Source organism: Macaca mulatta, chromosome 7, assembly GCF_049350105.2.
Source record: "Macaca mulatta isolate MMU2019108-1 chromosome 7, T2T-MMU8v2.0, whole genome shotgun sequence".
NCBI lineage: Eukaryota > Metazoa > Chordata > Mammalia > Primates > Cercopithecidae > Macaca > Macaca mulatta.
The window spans coordinates 80,303,183-80,319,623 of record NC_133412.1 but is presented as its reverse complement, the minus strand read 5'-3'; the positions used below and the strand labels follow the sequence as shown (position 1 = coordinate 80,319,623).

Genomic DNA, 16,441 nt, shown 5'->3' with positions numbered 1-16,441 from the left:
CCATACAATTCAATCTGTAATTTAGGGAAATAAGGGGTGACAGTGGTTTGGATAAGCAAAAGACTGAATAATGAGGTGAGAAGAATTTGGATAAGCAATAAAGGCCTATATTAAGACTGTGAAATCATAAACTAAAGAAATGAGTGAATCATGATAGAGAGCAAAAGGCCTTCCAAACAAGAGAAATAGCCAGAATAAATAAAGCAGAAATAATTATGATGTGAGACAGTAAGGCAATATACCCTATTGTTTTTTAAAATCTACAGAATACATTCTAGAAAATAACAGAAAAATAAGGTTGGATAGGTAGGATAAAATCAGATGATTATGAGCAACTTAAAGTCAGACAAGTCTGAACTTGATAAGCAGGACATAAAGTGGCAGCCTAGCTTTGGAGCTAAGGATAAAAATAGAGCCCTGGGGAGATCTGACTGGAGACAGGACATAGCGTATGTTGAATAATGGGAGACGAGCTGGGGAGGTAGGCTGGGAGGCTGTTGTTAACAGTGGATGGATAAAAGAGGTATTTCAAATAAATGGAGTAGCGGGAATGACCACATTTAGAAGTTCAAAGTATCTCCAAGGTTTTGAGACTGGATGACTGGGAAAATGATGACATGGTACCATTTATTATAGAGGAAGGGAAGTTCAGTTGGGGGAAAGGTAGATTTAGTTTTAGATATGAAAAATTCTAGGTGACAGGAAGCTATCCAAGGAGAAATATCCAGCAGCCAACTGAAGATACTATGTTTATCTTATGTCAGCAAGTCTTGAGAATAAAGGAAACCATGAAAATGGGAAAATGTATCTAACAAGGATTGCATCTTAAAGAATGTCCATCACTAGAACACGGAAGGTAGAATAATTAAAGAAAACAGGACGAGTTGAGCAGATTAAAAACAATTTAAAAAATCAAACTAAGAAATATCTCAGGGAAAAGGCAGCCAACAGTACCAATTATAATGAAGAGTCAAAAAGGATAAGAACCAAAAAATTACTGCATTAAGTTTCTATAACAGGCCAGCATGTACCACATAAAGAGATTAGAAAAGACATCCCGATAAACACCATATATGTACTGTCAATTACGTATTATACATTATATTAAGGACAACAATACATTTTTAGGTTATCATTAGTTCTTATTACTCAGAAGTCTTCTGGGCCTAAATGTAGGGTGGACAATTCAAGGTTTACAGCCATGATTATCAAGTTGTCCCTGAAAGCCTTTAATACATTCTATATTTGTTCCAATTGTAGTCCAGGACAATATACTACTGTTAGTAATCCAAAAAAGGTAATAAAATTACATCATTAAAAAAGCATCTCATAGTAACAATACTACTAGCAATAGAAAATATTAACAAAGCTCTTAGTACTATTCAAATGAGGTTAAATTGTCATTGCCCACTGGCAATATACTATATAAAAAACAGGTGCACAGTTTAATATTTTACACTATATATAGTACAGTATTTTATACTATATTTTAAAAAAAAAACAGGGAAAGGAAGTTACAGGTGCACAGACAGGCCACATAAATATAAGAACTTGACGTACTGCATTTCCTAACACTTGTGGGGCCTAATTCTCAAACATACCAGTGGCAAGGAAGAGAACTTCAGCACTTTCTCTGGAAAAAAGCTAGTCTTCTGCAAAGACTCGGCTCTGATTTAACTCAATTCGACAGGTATGTATGCAACAATACATATCTGTAGTATATTATATATATATCCATATACTATATATATACAACATATAATTATATATTGTAATAATATATATTAATATACATTATTAAAATATACTATATATAATATATAATTGTATATTATAACAATATATTGTATATGTAATATATATTTATACAATATACATATGTGTATACAATATTTATATATTGCACAAAATACAAAATATAAAATGGTTTTAGCCACCTTCTGATACTCTACATCTCACTTTTTAAAAATAAATTTTCCTTTGGTTACAAAAATTTGAACTCTACAGGAAAGTATAAGGAAAATAAAAACCACCCTTAATCCCATCACACAGAAATGAAAACTGTTTTATCTCCTTACAAATTTTTCCCAAGAACACTCACTTTATTTTCAGACAAAAATAGTGATCTGATCTTAGCTAGAACACAAACTCTTATAACCTTCAACTGTTTTTCCCCACTTAATACATCAAAGGCCCTTTATTTGGGTTGATATCCTTTTTAATGGCACTAGTATTTGGCTGTAACACAATTAATACCCCTTGTGAAGAAACATGTACTTTGCTATCAATTTTTTCTATCATAGTCAATGCTAAAAAATCCTTATATATACATGTTTTTGGTGCTTTCTGATTATTTATTTGGGATAACTTCCAAGAAGCAGAATTCTTAGGTCAAAGGATATAAATAGAAAGAAAAAAAACAGAGAACAAAAGAAAGAACGAAATCAATCAATCCATTCATGTCTCTAAGAGTGACAATACAGTGTGGCAATTACAGATTCAGGCAGGAGTGGGATGACAATTTCACTGAAAGCAACACTAAATAAACTCCTGAGCAAAACACCCAGAAGATGTACACTCCAATCAAAACTGCAGCCATGACCAAAAACAGACACAGGAAGTAACGTCATCACCCCTACAATTTAAAATATAAAACGACCCTTCATACTCCCTACAGATTTCTAAAACATTTCCTTATATTTCCAAAGGTCAAATTTTAATGCTAACAACTTTGTGAATAAATAAAAACCACTGATTTGGTATTCTTTAAAACGGTGAATCTCACAGCATGTGAATTCTATCCAAGGAAAAATAGTAAAATGTATGTCTACAATTTGATGTAGTAAAAGTAGATGTCATCACAGGGAATTTCTCTAGGGTAAGGTGAAACAGGTATGAGGATTACAAAAGAAAAAGAACAAAACTATTTCCTAAGTCAAAAAGAAAGACATCTTTCAGTATTTAAAAAAACACCAAAGATTCTGAGAATAATTTTACAGGTAGAATGAGAACAGGTTGTTTGGGGGTTATGCCAAAACAGCTGGAACAAAGCCTAAACTATTATCTCAGGTAAGTTACCTTAGGCAATCCAATCTCATCCATGGCATTCAACCACTGAATCACATTATCAGTGTGTCTAAAGTGGAGGCCAGTCGCCTAGAAGAAAAAAAAAAAATTAGGTTCTGTTGGCTGTATTGAAGCAAATATTAAATAAAAACTCTCTTCGCAAAAGTTTCCTCATGAGATTTGACAAATTCTCTTTAATTTTGAGGTCATTATGCTCACATTCCAATACCAAAAAGCCAAATCCACATCTCAGTTCCTCTCACTTAGGAACCACCTGGAGAGCCTTCCTGTGTATAGCGTGCTCAACAGAACATGTGGTCTTTGGAGTTAAATTATCTTGGATTCAATTACTGGCTTAGCCACTTCATCCTTTAGGGACAGAGTTTTACCATCTAGAACAGCTGCTCTGTATGTATAAAGACTAAGTGAGATAATGCACATAAACCAATTACATTAGTATGGTATCTGAACACATAGAAGATATTCACAAAATGCTGTATAAAAATACCACGCTGGGACAGTGGCTCATTCCTGTAATTCCAGCACTTTGGGAGGCCAAGGTGGACGGATCACCTCAGGTCAGGAGTTTGAGATCAGCCTGGCCAACATGGTGAAACCCCATCTCTACTAAAAATACAAAAATTAGCTGGGTGTGGTGGCGCATGCCTGTAATCCCAGCTACTTGGGAGGCTGAGGCAGGAGAATCGCTTGAGCCTGGGAGGCAGAGGTTGCAGTGAGAGCCAAGATGGCGCCACTGCACTCCAGCCTCAGCAACAGAATGAGACTCCATCTCAAAAAATATCAATCAGGGCTTTCATTCTCTCTCTATATATAGATATCCCCTCTAGCCTTCAATGTCTGCTTTTTTTTGAAACAGGGCTCCACCCTGTTGCCCAGTCTGCAGTGCGGTGGCACAATCGGCTCACTGCAGCCTTACCTCCGCTCAAGTGATCTTCTCACCTTTGCCTCCTGAGTAGCTGGAACTACAGGTGCATGTCACCATGTCCATCTAATTTTTTTTCTATTTTTTGTAGAGCAGAGGTCTCACTTTGTTGCCCAGGCTGATCTCGAACTGCTAGACTCAAGTGAGGGCTCCCACCTCAGCCTCCCAAAGTGCTGGGATTACAGGCACAAGCCACTGCACCCAGCCATTTTTCTTAAATTGTTGCTGCAAAGTCTCCACTCTCCTTTTACACTATCTGCAAAGTCTCCACTCTCCTTTTACACTATCTTCCCATTCTGCCTATAGAATAGCTCCAGAGTTGTCTTCAGAATAACTGTGTATTCAAAACTGAGCATAGGGCTGGGCACAGTGGCTCGCTCATACTTGTAATCTTAGCACTTTGAGAGGCCAAGGTGGGAGGATAATTTAAGCCCAGGAGTTGGAGACCAGCCTGGGTAACATAGTGAGACCCCCATCTCTACACTAAAATTTGTGTAAATTAGCCTGGTGTAGTAGCATGCTCCCATAGTCCCAACTACTAGGGAGGCTGAGGTGGGAGGATTGCTTGAGCCCAAGGGAGGTCAAGGCTGCAGTGAGCCATGATGGCATTACTGCACTCTAGCCTGGGTGACACAGCAAGACCCTGTATCAAAACAAAAACCAATCAACCAACAACAAAAAACCCACTGAACATATAAGTCTTTTTGACCAAGAAAAGTTTCTGTGTATGATGTTAATTTTGGCTGAGTACCTATACTTTCCCTTGTTTTCCCTTGAATTTAAACATAAAACATAAAAAATCTCTTTGACATTGCAGCCTTACTCATTCTGAGTTTGGGCCCAATTATTACAGCTGCCCACCCTTACATTTGGTCTTGGTAATGCAATTCTCCACTATCTTTCATAGTCATCCTTTTTCAAATAAGAGTCCACAGGTAAGCTCCCTACAGAGGCTTTAGACAATAAAATTTGGTCCTTGTCAACATCCCCATTTTTTTGGGGGGGGCAGTAGGGGAGACAGAGTCTTGCTCTGTTGCCCAGGCTGGAGTACAGTGGCATGATCTCAGCTCACCGTAACCTCCGCCTCCTGAGTTCAAGTGATTCTCCTGCCTCAGCCTCCTGAGTGGCTGGGATTGCAGATGTGCGCCACCAAGCCCGGCTAATTTTTATATTTTTAGTAGAGACAGGGTTTCACCAAGTTGGCCGGGTTTATCTTGAACTCCTGACCTCAAGTGTTCAGCCTGCCCCAGCCTCCCAAAGTGCTAGGATTACAGGCATGAACCACTGGGCCCGGCCCAACATCCCAACTTAATTAAGCAGTCGTCTTTTTTATAGCACCTTGAATCATATAGCACAGGAATCAAACCCTCTCACTTATCTCAATTTTCTGAAATTGAATCACTTTCCCATTGTACTTTGAACTCCAGTATCACAGGGTGATGTTTTTTCATGAAGTTACTTTTGCATTCAATTTGCCAACACATCTCAGTGCTTAAAATTCATTTCCTTTTTTTTTTTTAAGGAGACAGGTGGGAGTACAGTAGCGCAATATTAACTCCCTACAGCCTCAACCTCCTAGGCTCAAGCAATCCTCTTGCCTCAGTCTCCCAAGTAGACAGGACTACAGCATGTGCCACCATGTCTAGCTAATTTTATTTTATTTTTTTTTGTAAGACAGGGTCTCATTATATTGCCCAGGGTAGTCTCAAACTCCTGGTCTTCAGAGATCCTACCACCCTGGCCTTCTAAGTACTGAGATTACAGGTGAGAATCGGCGTGCCCAGCCTAAAACTAGGTTTTTTTTTTTTTAGACGGAGTCTTGCTTTGTTGTCCAGGCTGGAGTGCAGTGGCATGATCTTGGCTCACTGCAACCTCCGCTTCCCGGGTTCAAATGATTCTCCTGCCTCAGCCTCCTGAGTAGCTGAGATTACAGGCATGCACCACCACGCCCGGCTACTTTTTGTATTTTTAGTAGAGACGGGGTTTCGCCATGTTGGTCAGGCTGGTCTCAAACTCCTGACATTGTGATCCGCCTGCCTCGGCCTCCCAAAGTGCTGGGATTACAGGCGTGAGCCACCGCGCCCGGCCCCAAAACTAGATTTAAAGTAGTAATCCTCCTAGTTACTTCTTCTACCTTCTAAAGAATTAAAAAATTCATCTACAACTAGGAAAATTTCTAGATATATAACATCATAAGAATTCTACCAGAAACACAGACAGCTAAAGTTATTTTCCTAGTACATATATTTTTTGTGGGGGGACGGGGTGGGGGAAGGCGGGTTTTCCAGATAAATTCTAAAAGAGATGTAATACTATTTTCCTAGTACATATTGTCTTTGAACAAATTTCTCCATTCTGCCAGGCATTTTAAAGGCTATATTTTGTTGAAACAAACATACCTTACACATACTTCTCAATAACTCTTACACAAAATAAAACATGCTAACTTTCCCAAGTTGACAGAAATCTAAGCACTAAACAAGGAAGGACTCACCTTGTATCTGGTCTGTTCTCGATCATAGATTTTTTTCAGGGACACTACTTTGGGAGAGAAGAAGTTTCCCAGTTTGGCAAGGTAGACCCCATTCCTAAGCCCCTCCTCCAGTTCTGTGGTGGGAGGCAGATCTTCCCCTAGGCATGCTTCCATCCACCTGCACAAAAGGAGAGAGGATGCAAAAAAAGAAAGGGAAGGTCAGAACTTTTCCTTAGAGATTTTAAGCTTAATTTCCATTCTCCCTGGAGAAGCTTAAATTGAACATAATAGCACTCTTTTACAATCAGTTCCACACACATCCTTACCCTGCTTGGCCCAGTCAGATCTCAGAAGCGGGGAACTTAGGAAAATTCCTGAGCATGAATGCCACTTTCTTCTCTACTCTGCTTTCCTTTGCTGCAGCAACACAGCTAGCTGGGCTCCCCAGATCCTGACTGCTCCATGAAACTTCAGACCCTTTCCCTCAGTCCTTAGGTTGCTCTTTAACAAATCTTAAGAAAAGCCATTTGTAACTGAAGCCACCATTTCAACTGTTCAGAAGCTTACATTTGTTGCTGACATTCTCTTCTAGTTTCAGAACTCAGAATCCACAGTGAATTTCTAGGTCCAAGTTTTAACGATGTTTGGGGGTTATCAAAACAGAATCAATTATTTCAGCTAAAATATTAAAAGAAACTCCTATAGAAGCAGTAAATAATGAATTCTTAGATTTTTGGAGTCAGGGAGGAGGTTGCGAAAAGGATAGGAAAAGAAAACTATTTTCCAAAAAGAAAAAGAATAAAACAAAGAAAAAAAGAAAACTGTATTTTCCCCTTCAAATACCTCTTAGGAAATTTCAGGAAAGCCTAAGATAAAACAAAGTTTAGTTACATGTATTTTCTACCAACAGAAACATAGGTAACTAAAAATCATTTATGGCAATGGTTTTCTTTTCTTTTCTTCTTTTTTCTTTTGAGACAAAGTCTCACTCTATTGCCCAGGCTGGAGTGCAGTGGTGTGATCTCAGCTCACTGCAACCTCCACCTCCCGGGTTCAAGCAATTCTCCCGCCTCGGCCTCCTGAGTAGCTGGGACTCCAGGCGTGCACCACTATGCCCAGCTAATTTTTGTATTTTTAGTAGACGGGGTTTTGTCATATTCGCTCAAACTCCTGACCTCAAGTGATCTGCCCATCTTAGCCTCCCAAAGTGCTGGGATTACAGGCGTGAGCCACTGGACCCAGACCATGGCAACAGTTTTCAACCACTGAGCCACAGAATCCTGTGAATATCTAAGGAAAGCTATAGACCCTTCTCGCAGAAAAATATACATATACTTAAATTTTACATATAATTTCAGAGACTTCATTGACTCTAGGAACCCCAGATTTAAAACTCCTAATTTAAAATTATTCCACTCAATTTTTTTTTTTTTAGATGGAGTCTCGCTCTGTTGCCCAGGCTGGAGTGCAATGGCACAATCTCAGCTCACTGCAACCTTTGCCTCCCGGGTTCAAGCAATTCTCCTGCCTCAGACTCCCAAGTAGCTGGGATTACAGGCCTGTGCCACCATACCCGGCTAATTTTTTGGTATTTTTAGTAGAGATGGGGTTTCACCATATTGGTCAGGCTGGTCTTGAACTCCTGACCTCAGGTGATCCACCCGCCTCGGCCTCCCAAAGTGCTGGGATTACAGGTGTAAGCCACCGTTCCCAGCTCAATCTTGCTTTTAAATCTACTCTACCTTTAAATCAGCCAGCGTACTCTCTAACTTATGAAACCTGATGGGTATATGAATGGGCCAGATAATTTTCTGGTTGTTTCCTATACTTGATAAGCTTCTCTGCTGTCTTTTCTTTCTTTCAAATAGTAGAACTTAAATTGTCAGAAAGGGGAAAAACGAAACAAATGAGTTTTCCACAAGAGTTGTCATAATAATTAAATTAGATACCAATTTGAAATGGCTACAAAAATCTAAACTATACCTCTACTGAGACTAAAGACCCAAAGGGCAATGTGGAAAAGAATGACAGTTGTCGGTATGGAAAATAGTGTAGTTCAGGGACTCATCTCATCTTTTTACCGCTAAAAAAGATGCTGATAAAATCATTCTGGCAAACAACTACTGGCAACTCCAGCTCTCAGGGGACAATCTAACTTGGGTTCTCATTAACAGGGAAAACTTAACAACCTCAGCCTAAGCCAAAAATGGCCCTCAAGCACGTAACAGTACCAAAAAAAAAAAAAAAAGTTATTTTTCTTTTTAAAATGAAGTAAACACACAGGGAAACTATGGATAAAGAGCACAGTAGATACTTTTGCCTTGAATCAGAGCCAGTTACCAGAGGTATTTAGGTTTTCCTCTTTTCTGAGATTTCTAGACTAAAATAAAAATAAAAGGAGAGCCCATGGTAACATCTCCCACCATTCTTTATATTTCCTTTCCCTAGTCCAACTGCTATAAAACAGTCCTGACTTAGATGTTTCCTATAGCTGGGTAGAATACTCTTCGTGTAACACAGCAGTCAGGTCAGAGAAGAAAGGCCAACTGTGATTTGGTGAAAGCGATTAAGTAGAAAGAATGAGCTAGAATAAATAGGGAGGCAAAATACAGTGTTTCTAAACAACTGCTCAAACCTGAAGCTGCCCTCCAAGTCACCACACGTGTGGCTTGCCCGCCAATCTGAGCTATTTCACAATGGAGTATCACCTGGTTTGTTTATAAAATAAATCAGGACTAGGTAGGACGCGGTGGCTCACACCTGTAATCCCAGCAATTTGGGAGGCCAAGGCAGGCCGATCACTTGAGGTCAGGAGTTCAAGACCAACCTGGACAACATGGAGAAACCCCATCTCTACTAAAAACACAAAAATTAGCCAGCGTGGTGGTGTGCACCTATAGTCTCAGATACTTGGGAGGCTAAGACAGGAGGATCACTTTAACCTGGGAGGTAGAAGCTGCAGTGAGTTGAGATGGTGGCACTGCACTCTAGCTGGGGTGACAAAGTGAAATCCTGTCACAAATGAACAAATTAGGACCAAACGACTTTAAACAGTAAAGTGCCATGTTACTATAATTTTTAATGTTAGCAGAAGTTTAGATTCTACTCAAATTCCAAGATGACACAACAAATACTTCTTTCAGTCTTTCTCTACAGCTCACATGAGATTTCCCCTTCTTCCACTAAATCACAGAATCAGAAAATGTGAGAGCCAGGAAGCAAATGCACTTCTAGGGAAAATCCCTTTGTTTTCAAGGTAATATATATCTAAAAATGGCCAGGCACAGTAGCTCACGCCTGTAATCCCAGCACTTTGGGAGGCCAAGGCAGGAGGACTGCTTGAGCCCAAGAGTTCAGGACCAGCCTGGCAACACAGCCAGACCCTGTCTCTACAAAAAATTTAAAAATCAGCCAGGCGTGGTGGCACATGCCTGTACTGTAGTCCCAGCTACCTGAGAGGCTGAGGCAGGAGGACTGTTTGAGCCCAGGAAGTCAAGGCTGCAGTGAGTTATGATCGTGCCACCATACTCCAACCTGGGCAACAGAACAAAACTCTGTCTCAAAAATTATATATATAGATATATATGAGACAAACATTTCTGAAAATTTTATGAATATTTTCCATATTATTTAGTTTCTGAAGACTTTAAGTTTACATAAAAATTTAACCAAGTCCTTAATCAGTCACCTATGTTAGACATTTATGTCATTTCTAAATGTTTTTAACCATTAAATAAAGTGCAAGGAATATCTTTGTGCACAGTGTTCTTCTTTATTTAGAATTAATTCCTCAGGAAAGGTCCTTAGAAGTACAACTCCAAAATTAAAAATACAAACATTGAAAAAGAATCTAACTGCCCATAAGCCTGCTCAGAGGCTAATAATGTATTTGCACTTCCCCCCATTTACAAATAAGAATGAGGCTGATCCAAGGTCATCCAATAGCTAGCGGCAAAGACGGAATAACAAGACTAACTGCTAGATTTATAATCCTCCTCGCAATATCACTGTTGCTCTCACTACACCACCTGAAAAACCAAAAGGGGCTGAGCTCACAGGCTGTCCAAATAGGGAAAAATCTCAGAACTAACATGAAGGAAAAAGACTGGTTTATCTCCACATTCTGCCTACTTAATAATTAAAGGTATTTTAGTTTAACTAAATCCACCACTGATTCTCAACTTAGACACAAAACTTTTCTTATTAAACTTAAACATTTAGAACTGGTTAAGTTTGGCAGGGTGCAGTGGTTCTCACCTGTAATCCCAGCACTTTGGGAGGCCAACACAGGTGGATCACTTGAGGTCAGGAGTTGGAGAACAACCTGGCCAACATTGTGAAACCCCATCTCTACAAAAAATACAAAAATTAGCCAGGTATGGTGGAGTATGCCTGTAAACCCAGATACTACTTGGAAAGCTGAGGCATGAGCTGAGATCGCATCACTGCACTCCAGCCTGGGCAACAGCAGAGCAAGTCTCTGTCTTAAAAAAACAAACCAACCAACCTGGCAGAATTCATTCTCCTACTGAATACTGTGTTCCAAGTATGGTCTGACCAGCCTGAAATGAAACAGGACTATCACCTTCTTCATTATGACACTCCCTAACCACAAAGCCTCTGCTTAAATTATTTAATTACACTTTTTCAATCAACAGAAACTCCTTTTTATCCCAAATACAGAGCTGCTAAACCATATCTCCAGGTTTTTTTTTTGTTTGTTTTTTGTTTTTCAATGGAGTCTGGCTCTGTCACCCAGGCTGAAGTGCAGGGGAATGATCTCAGCTCACTGCAACCTCCATCTCCCAGGTTCAAGCAATTCTCCTGCCTCAGCCTCCCAAGGCTGGGATTACAGGCCTGTGCCACCACATTTGGCTAATTTTTATATTTTTAGTAGAGACAGGGTTTCACCATGTTGCCCAGGCTGGTCCTGAACTCCTGACCTCAGGTGATCCACCCGCCTCGGCCTCCCAAAGTGCTGGGATTACAGGCATGAGCCACCACGCCCAGCCTCTAGCTCTTTTATAATTTAGCTTTATGAAGACTTTTTAAAAATTTTTTTTATTTTTTGAGATGGAGTCTCACTTTGTTGCCCAAGCTAGCGTGCAATGGCATGATCTCAGCTCACTGCAACCTCCGCCTCCCGGGTTCAAGCAATTCTCCTGTCTCCAGGGTAGCCGGGATTACAGGTGCCCATAAGCACGCCCAACTAGTTTTTGTATTCTTAGTAGAGACGGGGTTTCACCATGTTAGCCAGGCTGGCCTTGAGCTCCTGACCTCAAGTGATCCGCCCAAGTGCTGGGATTATAGGCGTGAGACACGCCTGGCCTATAAATACATTTAAAAATAAAACTATGGCTGAGGTGAGAGGGTTGCCTGAGCCTTTGAGTTTGAGGATGCAGTAAGCAGTGATCATACCACTGCATTCCCAGTCTGGGCGACAGACTGAAACTCTTGTCTCAAAATCTATCAATCTATGCACAAAAGAAAATTACTGGCCAACACAACTTTTTACCAATTCTCATGTTTAACCCTGTCCTAGCAATAACCATAGAATCTCAAGGCTGGAAGGCTCATTAAAGATCTTTTAGGCCATCTCAATTCCTCCACTCCCCTCACATGTTCTACTCCATCCCCAATTTGATACCTTAATGTTCCCAAAACATCTCAGCCAAATCAGGAAGCAGGCTGAACCTGAATACTGACCGAGAATTGAACATTCAAGGTAACCTGGTTCATTTCTGGATTCCAGTAGTCAGAAAGTTTTTGTTAAGCCAGCATCAATTCTCTACTGGCACCCTAAGCTGCCTCCTGGAGCAAGAGAATGTTAAAATAAAAGCATAATGTGAGTAGCACTGGCCATGGACTTGGAAAGATCTGGTTCTATGTCCTGTCTCTGGCACTTACCAAGAAAGACAGCAAGCCACTTAACCAGTTCTTTCATTTGTTAAAAAAGGCTAATAGTATCTTCCAAAGTTTGTCACTGAGGATTAAATAAGATTGCAAGTGAAATATAGAGCTAGCACAGTGCTTGGCTGGGTATTGAAAAAAATATTTGTGCCTTTCCTCCTATCCCCTCATGATGAGTCACATGCTGACAATTCCATAAGTAAAATGATTCCAGCTCCTTCAAGCACTAGTCATAAAAACAGAATAATAATAGCACCTACCCACAGAATGTTTATGAGGATTAAAGAGATGATAGTACATATAAGATACTAAGAACAGTGCCTGGCACAGAGTAAGTACTCAAAACGTTACCAGGTATTATATTAGCAGTATTAGACATCATCTCTGCCCCGTCACGTCTTTTGCGCATCTCTGAACGTTCACCAACTGAATTCTGTGTTCCAGGTATGGTATGACCAGCCTGAAATGGAACAGGACTATCATCTTCTTCATTCTGACACTCCATAACCACAAAGCCTCAGATTAAATTATTTTATTATGCTTGTTCAATCAACAGAGACTCGTTTTTTCCCCAAATATAGAGCTGCTAAACTTTATCTCTACAATTCCATATTTAAATCATTATTTGCACTCATATCCATGACATATCTTCATGATAAGAGTAAGCCAACTGTCCCTAGTGTCAGAATCTCTTGGTTCCTAATTCCACCACCCAAAATATTCTCTTCCAGCTTCACATCACATCATCCACAAATACTAATGGGCTTTAAAGAATGAACAGGAGTTTACCAAATAGCCAAGGCAGAGAAGGCCTCCAAATAGTAGAAACACCATGTACAAAGGCAGGGAGGCACAAGAAAACAACATGTGTCACAGAGTAGCTCAGCACCAGCACTACTGGAAGGTAAAGGCAAGGGGACAACTGGAGGAGACGATGACAAAGTCAGCAGGCTGGATCATACAAGGCCTTATTTGTCACGCTTAGAAACCTTTACTGCATCCTAGTCTTGGGGGACACTTAAGGGTGGCCTGATCAGATCTGTTTCAGAAAATCACTTTGGCAACAATGTGGGGTTGTTTAAATTTTCTTCAATAGCAAACAAGTACAAATGTTTTAACAAATAAGCAGCTTTTTAGACAAAGTTTGGAGAATATCATACCAAGTGGTGTGACATCAGCAGGTGTACATGTGATCAGAACTCGACCAAAACCACAAGTAGAGTTCAGCAACAACAGTCTTATATTTTTTATATTTTTCATGAGAGGTGTAACAAGCAGACAGCAGGGTTCTTAATCTCTCCTCTCACATGGGATATTAAATATAAATATTCAATATTTTCTCTTCAAGTTTAACCCCAGAACTGCATTAGCAAATCTCACTCAAATGCAAAATTTTTTAAAAGGTGATGTCAGATCTGAAACACAATTACTAAACAGGAAAGAAGTAACATAAAATGACTCATTTTCAATATAAATGACACTTAAAAAATAATCTTCACACCATGTGGCAGACATGAAGCCAAATACTTTACAAGATTATCTCAATCTTTTTAACAACCTCTGAAGTATTACTGTAATTATTTTACAGATAAACTGTGGGTTCCAAAAAGTATATTTCAAGATTGTCTGGCAAGTAAGTTCTCACTTGAACCCAAGTTGGTGTGATTCTGAAGCCCATACTCTGTTTTTTTTGTTCTTTTTTGAGACAGGGTCTGTGCAGTGGTGTGATCATGGCTCACTGCAGCCTTGACTTCAGATTTCAAGCAATCCTCTGGATCCTCCTACCTAGCCTCTCAAGAAGCTGGCGTCACAAGCACATGCCATAACACCCGGCTAATTTTTGCAATTTTTTGTAGAGATAGGGTTTCACCATGTTACCCAGGGTGGTCCAAACTCCTGGGCTCAAGTCATCCGCCTGCCTTACCCTCCCAAAGTGCTGGGATTACAGGTGTGAGCCACCAACCTAGCATTGAAGCTGATACTCTTAATTGCTACAGGGTACTTCCTCCTTCAACAATAATAACAGCTACCACCTACTGAACATTCCCTTACAAATGCTCAAGTTCTGAAATTGGGCTTCCTGAAGTATCTCACACCACAATATATAACCTCATTAACAACCCTTCTATCAAGCGCTAAGGGAGAGGCCTAGTATTACACACTGGTGAAGCTGATACAATTAGTACAAAAATGAATGCTTATACAAAAGGCTATCTTTAATAACATAGTTTTTTTATATATTTTTTGAGACAGCGTCTTGCTCTGCCACTCAGTCTGGAGTCCAGTGGCCCAATCACGGCTCACTGTGGCCTCAACTTCCTGGGCTCAGTGATCCTCCCACCTCAGCCTCCCAAGTAGCTGGGACCACAGGTGTGTACCATCACACTAGGCTAATTTTTAAAATTATTTGTAGAGACAGCAACTTCCTATGTTGTTCAGGCTGGTCTCGAACTCCTGGGCTCAAGGGATCCTTCCACCTCAGCCTCCCAAAGTGCAAGGGTTATAAGCATGAGCCACTGTGCTCAGCCTACATAGTAATTCTTATATCCTTTCATATTTATTCTATTTTTTAAAGTTTTGTTTTATAAGTATTTTAAGTCAATTCCTCAAAAAACAAAAACAAAAAAAGGTGTCTACTCTGACACTCATGTATTCATTCAGGAAACATTTCGAACTGACTACTCTGTGCAGCACTTATCAGTGGTAGAACATTGTGCTGAATACTAGTCCCTACCTTCAAGGGAATTACTCTTTGGTAAGAGTTATGCTTAAACAGCTAGCTACAATAGGAGATGACATTTGAACTAGGCTTTGCTCAAATAAATTGTATTTAGAGTTGTGAAAAATGGGAAAATGAGACACGTAACATAAAGGAATGGCATAAACAAAGGACAAAAAAAAAGGCTGAAAACAAATAGCACACTCAGGAAATGGTAAGTCACTGTGGTAGAGAAGTAGGTGGAAAAGTATCTGGATTAGTAATTTAAGCTGCTGGAATGGGAGCCATGGGAGGTTTTCAAGTAGACTTAGAAGGAGAACTTGGACAACAGCATAGATGACAGAATCCAGAGAGAAATATTAGGCAACCATTTCAGTAATCCAGGTGAGTGGTAATACAGTCTTTAACTGGGACAATGGTGGAAACAGAATGATTAACAATTACAAAGGTAGAATTGACTCCATTTGACAATCTGTTAGATGAGCGATGGGGATTAGAAGGGCAGTAAGAAAGATGTGAAATTTCATAGATGACTGAAAAGGCAGAGGGCATGGAGGGTGGGCAAGCAAAGTTAGAGCCAGACCTCACGGTTCATAACTAACATTAAACACCAAATGGATTAGAGAATTTTTTTTAAAAAGAAAACATAGTTATATACTCTTGAAATGAGAAAGTTTACAAACAAGACTACAGAAGCAGAAATCAGAAAGGAAAAGATAAATTGGCTAGTATTTAAACTTCTGTAAGGCCATTTTTAAAGAACTAAATAAAACTTTAACAGGAAAGGTTACTGGAGCAAAAAAATCACCACATATAACAAAGAGCTAACAATATTATATAATCTTTATATGTATATACATTTTAAACACTTGAAATAAAATGACAAACATTTCCCTAGAAAAATATGCTAGAAACACAAACAAAAAAATTCATAAAATATACATATGGCCAGTAATTTATATGAAAATCTCTCAATCTTACTACTAACCCAAGAAATGCAAATTAAAGTAACAATATCACCATCTTCAGTTATCAGACTGGCAAAGGTTTTTAAAAATAACTTATTGTTGTCCAGTGTGTGGGGAAACCCCACATTCTGACACACAATTCTAGGAGAAAATCTGGCACCATATACCATCTATAGCAAACTGACAAACATTTCTATAAAAGGAAAAAAGAGAAAGTTTTTTCTTATTTTTAAAAGATGATTTGGTGACCTGTGGCATGGATGACTGCATAAAAGATGATGCCATTAAACAAGACTGGGGACACCCACAAAAGTCGGAGAGGATGAGCAATTCATGGTTGAAACATGTTCAGCTTGAAATGT

At 39.5% G+C, this 16,441-nt stretch overlaps 1 protein-coding gene across 2 annotated transcripts in view; it reads right to left on the bottom strand.

Moving 5' to 3' along the window:
- The window catches only part of IQGAP1 (IQ motif containing GTPase activating protein 1), a 116,568-nt gene that overhangs the window by 73,100 nt on the left and 27,027 nt on the right, over positions 1-16,441 (bottom strand). For both annotated transcript variants that reach the window (XR_013395971.1, XM_015143023.3), the window contains exons 3-4: positions 6,504-6,660; positions 3,079-3,156 (exon numbers count right to left, since the gene is read on the bottom strand). Coding sequence is in view for 1 of the 2 variants with exons in the window: in XM_015143023.3 (XP_014998509.2) it covers positions 3,079-3,156; positions 6,504-6,660 (235 nt within the window). In the remaining variant the exon portion in view is untranslated. The remainder of the gene's footprint in view (positions 1-3,078; positions 3,157-6,503; positions 6,661-16,441) is intronic.